At 45.1% G+C, this 10059-nt stretch overlaps 1 protein-coding gene across 1 annotated transcript; it reads left to right on the top strand.

Annotated features, from left to right (window-relative positions):
• Positions 1-4226: 4226 nt before the first annotated feature.
• Positions 4227-9696, top strand: LOC4338133 (ABC transporter G family member 12). Its single transcript, XM_015782048.3, has 8 exons — positions 4227-4708; positions 5201-5280; positions 6965-7429; positions 7581-7706; positions 7791-7916; positions 8023-8580; positions 8783-8890; positions 8992-9696. Exons 1-8 carry the CDS (start codon positions 4438-4440, stop codon positions 9358-9360), a joined length of 2103 nt encoding a protein of 700 aa, XP_015637534.1. The 5' UTR covers positions 4227-4437; the 3' UTR covers positions 9361-9696.
• The last annotated feature ends 363 nt before the right edge of the window (positions 9697-10059 follow it).

The raw sequence follows: 10059 nt of genomic DNA, 5'->3' as shown, positions 1-10059 counted from the left end.
GTATATGAAAAATGTTGTTTGAAGTTGTCATATTTTTAAATTCAAACTTAAACTGTTAAAAAAAACGTTAGATAGAAAAATGACCAAAATAAAAGTTATAGATCTTGATGAGTTGTACAACTTTATTGTTAATGACATTTTTAGTTAAAATCATTTAGTATATGAAAATGCTGTTTGAAGTTGTCATATTTTCAAATTCAAATTCAAACTATTAAAAAAACGTTATATAGAAAAATGACCAAAATAAAAGTTATAGATCTTGATGAGTTATACAGCTTTATTGTTGACAATTCTTCCATTTAAAATCATTTACTACCCGAAATTTTTTTTTGAATTTCTTGTATTTTAAAATACAAATTTTATACAGTTCAATCAAACCCGGATAGAGAAATGACCAAAATAAAAATGGTAGATCTCAATGAGTTCTACAACTTTGCCTACAACTTTGCTTTTGATAGTTTTTTCATATGGGTTCATTTAGTATCATAAAATTCAATTTGAAATTCATTTTTTCCTATAAGTCTGATTTGCATCTTACTCATGATAATACTTGCAAAATATATATTTAATCCAATTAACTCAGATTTGCTGGTGAAATATGTGATCAAAATGGATGTTATGTGAATGTGGTTGTGTTATGTGAATGAATGTATATGAATAGGGGATGCTAGGATGTGACATCCTGGCCCAGGCCTTAATATGATTAATAGAATACTCATACAAATTTTTTTCTTGGAAGCAGCTTCCAAAGAAATATGAGGTTAAGTGTGCTCGGCTTAGAGTAATTTCAGGATGGGTGACCGACCGGGAATTTGAGGTTACGCGTGCTCGGTTTAGAGTAGTTTCGGGATGGGTGACCGACCGGGAAATTCGTCCCAGGTGTGCATGAGTCCGGATAGGTGACCGACCGGGAAGGCACACGAGTGAGGGCAAAGGCCTGAGGCCAAAAAAACAAAATTTATTTTTTTGCAAAGGCCTGAGGCTAACAAAAAATCAAAATTTATTTTTTTTTGGATTATACTCATCTGTGACGGGTTATAATCTAGGCCCGTTGGAGATATGAGTCATCCGTGACGGGCTATAATCTAGGCCCGTTAGAGATGAGAGTCATCTATGACGGGCTATAATCTAGGTCTGTTAGAGATGAGAGTCATCCATGACGTGCTATAATCTAGGCCTGTTAGAGATGAGAGTCATCCGTGACGAGCTTTTGTGTTGGCCCGATTGAGATGCGTCATCCGTGACAGCCGGATGCCCGATTGAGATATTTTCTCACATCACTAACCATGTCCGAAAGAGATGATATTTTAAGCCCGTTAGAGATAACCAATCTCGTTCCGTTGAAGAACAAATTAATTAGCTTCTTTTTCCCATCTTCAAGGAAAGGAGCTAGCTAGCCAAGAACTTTTGTGAAGTTTCTGTTTCGAAAAAAATGTGAATAATGTAAGTAATAACACAGACAACAAAAGGATGTGATAACGTAAACCTGCACAAACGGCCAACCTCTGTTTTACCACCATGCACAAAACATGGCCAACGTAAACCTGCAAAAATCCGAAATCACTAAACCAAACCCATCAATTCTCATATCCATCTTAATCCATCAATCTTTCGAGAAAAAAAACTAAAGCAATTACAATTTACTGAGTGATAGTTTGGGTCATCATCTATATTTTTCTTAAATAAGCTTCCAAATAAGCATGCCTTGGCCTCCTATCCAACTGACGCAAGTACAAAAAAGAAAGACACAAATTAAATTCCTAAAATTATGTTATTTTCAATTTACTTATCGGATTATTGTTGTAAATTTTCTCTCCACTTTGTAAAAATACGTTTTTATATAAAAAAAACTTTCTTTTATGCATGCATTGCTTATACCACTTATTTGAAATTTATTTTTAAGAACGAATTTATCCTACCCTTAAATGAAGTAAACCCTCTATCCAAAAGTTTAAGGTATATTTCATTTTTTTTCTAAAAATCTAAGCATATTTCTGTCTCTATGTGTTAAATTAAATTGTTCATTGTACCGATGAGCCATCTTGATACTAATTGGTTATATGCATGTATATAATTTTTTTCATTTTTATCACATGATGAATGAGTTAATTTCTTCTTATATTTGGTGATAAAAGAAATATGTTTTTGACTTTTAGATACAGGGAGTAGATAATTAATTTATGATAATAATATCTGGTCTGTCAAACGCGTTTGTGCGAGTAGTACTAGTACTACACATCTTACATTGGTCGCCATCTCTGGATTAATTTTAGTCCAAGACTTTATCAAATCGAAAGCCATACATGATACTAAGAGCAAGTATAATAGCAAACTATAAGCCAGCTATAAATACATATCGAGAAGATACATGAGGAGAGATAAGAGCAGCGGACTATAAATTTTGTAGCCAGTTGCAGCACGGATTACAAGATGTAATATGTTTATAACAGGTGAGATTAGGTTTTACTTGTGTAGATATGTTTATATGTAACTATTGCATAAATTGGCTATTAAGTTGACTGTAGTTGATTTTGAGCCAACAGTGCGCTATACTATTAAACTTGCTCTGAGGCCAACTTTGTCAAAGCACCTTTCCAACGCCGCACAGATCTAACTCACACTGTTCACCCATAAATAATTCCATGGAAACCCTCACTAGCTCTCCAACTACGGACTCTACACTCTAAAGGAGAAAATTGACATTGTGCCATCATCAAAAGTGGGTTTCGTCCAAATACCACTCTGCAAAATGGATTCGATAAAATGCCACTGTCAACACTTGGTTACACGCTAAAATACTATCTCGGACCAAATTACCCTCCTCTCATCTTCTTCCTCCCTCCATCACCATCAGCTCTCACCGGCGGCCACCATCCCGCCTTCGCGTGAGCTCTCCTCCATGGCTCCATGGAGAACCACAGGCCACAGGCCCCTGCGAGGACCCCTCCCATGGCTCCCCTCCCCGTGCCCCCTCCCATCGCCCCATCCCAGCCCCGCCTCCGCGAGACCCCGCACCCCGGCTGCCGCCGCCATCGCCTCCACCTCCGATGACCACCACGCCACGCCTTCGCCATGGTCATGCTCACCAACGACTCCACCGTGCGGGCGCGCCTCCGCCGCCTGGAAGAACAGGAGCGGCTGGGACGGTGGGTTGGCACGAAAGATGGAGATCGCCGACATCGGCGGCAGCGGCGCGGATGGTGTGGAGCGTGACCACGGGGTCGTCGGTTGGGGGTGGTCGAGGCGGGGAGGAAGGGGAGCGGAGGTGGAGGAGGATGAGTCAGGCGTGGTGGAGGAGGGGAGGAAGGGGAGTGGAGGTGGAGGAGGATGAGGCGGAAGGGGAGCGGAGGTGGAGGCGGGCGCGGTGGAGACGGCGAGGAAGGCGAGTGGAGGTGGAGGCGGGCGTGGTGGAGACGGCGAGGAAGGCGAGCGGAGGTGGAGGCGGGCGCGGTGGAGGCGGGGAGGAAGGGGAGCGGAGGTGGAGGCGGGCGCGGTGGAGACGGCGAGGAAGGCGAGCGGAGGTGGAGGCGGGCGCGGTGGAGGCGGGGAGGAAGGGGAGCGGGGGTGGAGGCGGATGAGGCGGGCGCGGCAGAGGCGAGCCGGCAAGGCATCCCTTGTTAGAGGTGGAAGAAAGTAGTAACAGGGGCATTTTTCTCCGTTCGGGCATTATAGCGTGTAGTCTTTAATTGAAAGTGGCATTTTAACGAGGCCCACTCCCAGCGTGGCATTTGGGCGAAACCCACTTTTGAGGATGGCATAATGTCAATTTTCTCACTCTAAAGAGTCCCTTTCAGTACAGTTAGGCAGTAGCCATGAGAGCTATACGTACGTGCAAGTGCAACTGCACAAGAAGAAATCATGGAATTATTAACTAATGCCCTTGTTGTGATTAAGACCATCTAATCCATCTGATCAGCGAGTGACACGCATGAGATGAGCGAGCTGCGCGCAGCAGCTAGTAGTAGAAGATGCTAGCGTAGTCCGTGTAATAACCTACCCGACTTAAATTAGCAGCAGTTACTACCACCTGCTTCGCAACCCCCACCGCCATTAATGCGGTGATCTACTGCTTGCTGCTGCTGCTACTAGCGTCTTCTTTCCTTGAGCTTCAGCTTAATTAAGCTTCATCTCCATCGGTCGCCACCTGACCTCCCCAACTGTGAATTGAAACGGAGGGAAATGGTGGAGCAGCAGCATAAAATCCAACGTGATTCTCTCGGCTGGCTGTGCCTGTGTGTGCAGCTAAGCTAAGCTTGCTTGCTCTCTCTTCTTCTTCGTGTTGTTGTTTCTCTCTCTGTCTCGCTGTCTGTTGCCACCATTAATGGCTGGCTCCGTGGGTAGCTGAGCTCTTTGCTGGCCGAGCTGAGCTAGCCTACCTAGCTGGGGGGAGAGAGAGAGAGAGAGAGAGAGAGCATAAGGATCTTGGAGGAGGTGGAGATGGAGTACGGCGGCGGGCGGGAAGGAGGAGGAGGGATGAACGGCAACGGGACGGCGTACGCGGGGGCGCTGTCGCCGGCGGCGAGGTACGCGGAGTCGGGCGGGGCGAGCCTGACGTGGGAGAATCTGACGGCGGTGCTCCCCGGCGGCGGCGGGCGGGCGACGAAGAAGCTGGTGCAGGGCCTGTACGGCTACGCCGTCCCCGGCAGGGTGGTCGCCATCATGGGGCCCTCCGGCTCCGGCAAGTCCACCCTCCTCGACGCCCTCTCCGGTATCCTTTCTTCCTTCCTTTGCCACCTCCATCTCTCTTTGCTTCATGCATGCTCAGCAGCAAAATCAAAATAAATATTCTTTTGAGGAGATTAACAATTTAACATGGTTTAAATTCATGGAACAGTTAATTTTTTTGCGTTGATTTTTGTGATAGGATTTGTATTCAAGGCAAGGATTTTTGATAGATGGGATATTGGGGTTGTTTTGAGTGTGGCATCCCATTCCATTTCACCCCATGTACTGCACGAATTTCACCCCATGTACTGCACTTCTTGCTGGCTTGCTCCATGCATGCCCAGCAGTCAAAAAATAAAAAAATAAATCAAAACGCGGTTTATCAATGAATTCTTTTTTCGAGGAAACATGGTTTGAATTCATGGAACAGTTCAAATTTCGCATTGATTTCTGTGCCAGGATTTGTATTTTAAGGCAAGGATTTCTGATAGATTGATATGGGGTTGATTGATTCTGTTTTTGAGTATGGCTGCAGGGAGGCTGGCCAGGAACGTGCTCCTGACAGGGAAGGTGCTTCTCAACGGCAAGAAGAGGCGACTCGACTATGGCGTCTTGGTGAGTTTGCTAATTTAGCTCACAATTTCAACATGCAGATGCTCATACAATTTCTAACTTTTTTCACTCTGAATCTTACTCATCAACCGTATTCATGTTTTTTCTATTGCTGATTAATCAATTCGTCAGCTTGATTAGAGTGTTCCAAGTTCGACGCTGCTTGAGTGTTAAATTACGCACGAATTTATCACTGATACTACATCTTAACCCCACTAGCTGCAAGGACGAAGAATGTGGACTTAACCCAGGGAACAAATATAGATTCAGATCTTGTTTGGAATTGAAGGAGTGTAGGATAAATCGCAGATTTGACGTTGGGGTGTGTGAGACTTCCTGATGACTGGCAGAACTATCACACGTGTAGCCACTCGGTGCGCCGACTCGGGGTATTCGACGGCTAAGGATGCATAGATAGATGTATGGCACCTAGCTAGATACAGTCATAGAGTACAGTACTGAGCATGGCATCCCATGTGCACACTCTTTAATTTTAGGTGAAGCATTGGAACAAATGCAATTATGCTTGGTACCAAAGTAGTGTATACCAAACCAAAGCAAGCCATTAATTTAGCTAGTTAGGGTGCAACAAGGCTTTTTATTTGATCTGCTGGTGATTGCTTAGTTCCTCCCATGTTCATGGTTTCCTCTTCAGAGTTCCTATGTTCCTTTCACTTTGAATACAGGAATGTACTAATTTTGCTTGTCTTATCTTCAAATTAGTATATATTGCTTAAAAATATCACTGTGAGTCTCTTGTAGCAGTCTGTATAGTTGCACTCAGAATGGAGTGTGAGAGGGACAGTTTGGTGCTGCCCAACTAATTTTTCATTTATGCCAATTAATAAGAGGACACATGTATAGCATATCAGCATTACAAATGTAGTTATGAGTCTCTTTCATATGTTTCAATATGTGCACGCATGCACTGTCACTGATATTTCAAAGCCAGATGGGCTTCTAAATTAATACAGTATCAGATACCCGATCCCTCCGGCCGGTCATAAAAATATGTCGTTTTCAACATCCTAAGTCAAACTTTTGAAACATTAAACATTTCTATCTTTTAGATATTTGGGTTAGATATGTATGAAAATCATAAAATCCGTTGATGAAAAGTACTTTTTGTAATATTGCAATATTATTCGGTTTTGCAATGGCAGAATTAATTATGACAGCTTCGTATAGTTGACTGCTGAAGCGAGAGAGGTCGATCAGAAATCACTTAATTGCTAGTGCTACTAACTCTGCATCAATTCCTACAATTTCATAACAGTTTTAGGAGCTATCTGATTTCCTTGGAAGACCCTTTTTACATGATGACTGATTGATTAATTTCAAATCTATTACATACTATACTATACTAGTACTATAAGTTTTTTTTTGCGTAATAGTATAAGCTAATTTCACTAGCTTTTTTACTATAAATTGAAAGATTGCTTGAGATTTTTAAAGCCCTCTGGAACCACAGTAATTTTCATAAAAAAATTTCATAGAATTCATAGCTAGTCAACAACATGATTCTCACATACACATAAATACCACAGAATTCCTCATCATTGGCAAATCTGAGTGTGCCTATCATTTCAAATTTAACCACTATGGTAAAATTTGATTTGCTGAGGTAACTTAAATCAAATAACCAATCAATTAGTGATGTAGTAATAGCACGGGCATATGATGACAGGCGTACGTGACACAAGAGAACGTGCTGCTGGGGACGCTGACGGTCCGGGAGACGGTGACCTACTCGGCGCTGCTCCGGCTGCCGTCGACCATGTCCAAGGCGGAGGTCCGGCGGGTGGTCGACGACACGCTCGACGAGATGGGGCTCCGGGAGTGCGCCGACCGGAACATCGGCAACTGGCACCTCCGGGGGATCAGCGGCGGCGAGAAGAAGCGGCTGAGCATCGCGCTGGAGATCCTCACCCGCCCCAGGCTCCTCTTCCTCGACGAGCCCACCAGCGGCCTCGATAGCGCCTCCGCCTTCTCCGTCATCGAGACGCTCCGCCAGCTCGCCGTCGACGGCGGCCGCACCATCGTCTCGTCGGTGCACCAGCCCAGCAGCGAGGTCTTCGCCCTCTTCGACGACCTCTGCCTCCTCTCCAGCGGCGAGTGCGTCTACTTCGGTGACGCCAAGCTTGCTCCACAGGTGTGTGATAAATCTTCAGAGAAAAGTACTTGTAGTAATAATCTTCCTTTTTGTTTTCTCCAATTAGCAATGAACAAGTAGATGATGATTATAAAATGAGTTTTAGATATAATTTATGTGATGGTTTCTGTAATTGTTGCTGTTCCTGCAGTTCTTCGCGGAAACAGGGTTCCCCTGTCCTAGCCGGAGGAACCCGTCCGATCACTTCCTCCGGTGTGTCAACGCCGACTTCGACGACGTCGCCGCCGCCATGAAAGGATCCATGAAGCTGCGAGCAGTATGTCCAGCTACTGAAGAGATGTTTGTAAATGTGATTTTTATCTGATGGAACTGAATTCCGACAATTTTGTGTTTTTTTCAGGAGGCAGATTTTGATCCGTTACTCAAGTACTCCACGTCAGAGATCAGAGAACGGCTGGTGGACAAGTACAGGATCTCCGAGTACGCCATGATGGTCAGGAACACGATACACGAGATCAGCAAAATCGTAAGCACAAACCTGAATCTCTTACCACATCCAAAATTAAGATCAATTCAAAATAAAAATGAAAAACCTGATCAAACATTCCAAAAATTCCAAACGCAAAATGCAGGAGGGAGTGATCGAGGAGGTGGTGATGGGGAGCCAGGCGAGCTGGTGCAAGCAGCTGACGACGCTGACGAGGCGGTCCTTCACCAACATGTCGCGCGACTTCGGCTACTACTGGCTCCGGATCGTCATCTACGTCCTCATGGCGGTGTGCCTGGGCACCATCTACTACGACGTCGGCACGAGCTACGCGGCGATCCAGGCGAGGGCGTCGTGCGGCGGCTTCGTGTCCGGGTTCATGACCTTCATGTCCATCGGCGGCTTCCCGTCCTTCATCGAGGAGATGAAGATGTTCACGCTGGAGCGGCAGAACGGCCACTACGGCGTGGCCGCCTACATCATCTCCAACTTCCTCTCGTCAATGCCGTTCCTGCTCGCCGTGTCCTGGGCCAGCGCATCCATCACCTATTGGATGGTCAAGTTCAGGCCCGGGTTCAGCTACTTCGCCTTCTTCGCCCTCAACCTCTACGGCGGCGTCTCCGTCATCGAGAGCCTCATGATGATCATCTCCGCCCTCGTCCCCAACTTCCTCATGGGCCTCATCCTCGGTGCTGGCGTCATTGTAAGCTAAAATAACCTGCACATTTCTATTAATTGCTACTCTCTTCGTTTCAAAATATAACAATCTAAGATCCGTACTAGAAATCTGACATAACTCCTATCTAGTTCTAGATTGCTATATTTTGGAATAGACGGAGTATTACTGAGGAATGCCTTTTCTAGCTTGTATGCTGAATCTTTCCATGGATGTATATATGATGTAGGGGATCATGATGCTGACTTCTGGATTCTTCCGGCTGCTTCCGGAACTTCCAAAGATCTTCTGGCGATACCCGGTGTCCTACATTGTCTACGGCTCGTGGGGTTTGAAAGTAATTGACTTCTGAATGACTTACCATGTGCATTCTTACTTGGTGCAGAGACCGAAGTTACGACAATGGTGCTAATCACTCTACCTGCATTGGAATTGCAGGGAGCGTACAAGAACGATCTGATCGGGCTGGAGTTCGAGCCGATGATGCCGGGGCAGCCGAAGCTGACGGGGGAGTACATCATCACCAAGATGATGGGGCTGAGCCTCAACCACTCCAAGTGGCTGGACCTCTCCATGATCTTCGTCCTCCTCTTCGCCTACCGCCTCATCTTCTTCCTCGTCCTCAAGGCCAAGGAGGCCGCCGCGCCTTACATCCGCGTCGCCTACACCCGCTTCACCATCAAACGACTCGAGCGCCGCGCCTCCTTCAGGAAGACGCTCGCCATGTCGTCCATGTCCAAGCGGCACAACCAGCCGCCACACCCCATGGCCGTCCAGGAGGGGCTCAACTCTCCAATGCCATACTGAAGAACTGTTATTACAAGTTACAACTACTACTACTGATGATGATGAAGATGAAGATGATGATTGATCGATCGAGCAAGAAGAGGCCGGTAGTTTGGGCGACCTTGCGACGACGATGACAACAAAGATGATGATCATATAGATGGTGTTCGTGTGCCACGAATCGATTAATTAATACTTGTGTATGTGTTGCCCTTGGATTGTTTTCAGCTCGTTGGAAGCTGGAAGGGTTCATAAACTGATAGCGTATTCTTTTTTTTAAGATCTTGTATTTTACTGTAAGAACTCGGTCTCTGTGACCAATACACATACAAAAAGGATGCTGTGTAGTTGAGTGTTTGTTGTTTCTTGTTTTTTTCCCTGATTATTTATCTGGCCATGTCGATCTGGTTAGAACATGCTTGTGCTACATTGATCTGGAAGAAAATGCCTGCAGACTGATTACTATCGATCTCAAAGGACAAAACGATGAGAAAACAAAATTTTCATGAGGGCAGAATGGAGGTAAAATTGATACGGCACGAGGATCATGGGTATTGGGAAGTGCCCTTTTCCCCTATATATGATGGAATTGAAGTGATTTCCTGAATAGTATGCATCCAGGTGATTTCTGTTATCACAACAGATTCAACAGTGTAGTTCTGAGAGAGAAATTATAAAGCAGAGTATTGAAGAATCATCCAATGTTGCAAGTGCAAGAAT

Source organism: Oryza sativa, chromosome 5, assembly GCF_034140825.1.
Source record: "Oryza sativa Japonica Group chromosome 5, ASM3414082v1".
In the NCBI taxonomy this organism is placed as follows: domain Eukaryota; kingdom Viridiplantae; phylum Streptophyta; class Magnoliopsida; order Poales; family Poaceae; genus Oryza; species Oryza sativa.
The sequence above is the reverse complement of the archived record's forward strand: the minus strand, read 5'-3'. Positions and strand labels throughout refer to the sequence as shown.

What these genes read in the sequence shown, in the direction of transcription:
- LOC4338133 (XM_015782048.3), top strand. Translation starts at nt 4,438, where the DNA reads ATGGAGTACGGCGGCGGGCGGGAAGGAGGAGGAGGGATGAACGGCAAC. An exon ending in GATCCATGAAGCTGCGAGCA is followed by an intron (nt 7,707 to 7,790) that starts GTATGTCCAGCT and finishes TGTTTTTTTCAG; the next exon opens with GAGGCAGATTTTGATCCGTT. An exon ending in TCCTCGGTGCTGGCGTCATT is followed by an intron (nt 8,581 to 8,782) that starts GTAAGCTAAAAT and finishes TATATGATGTAG; the next exon opens with GGGATCATGATGCTGACTTC.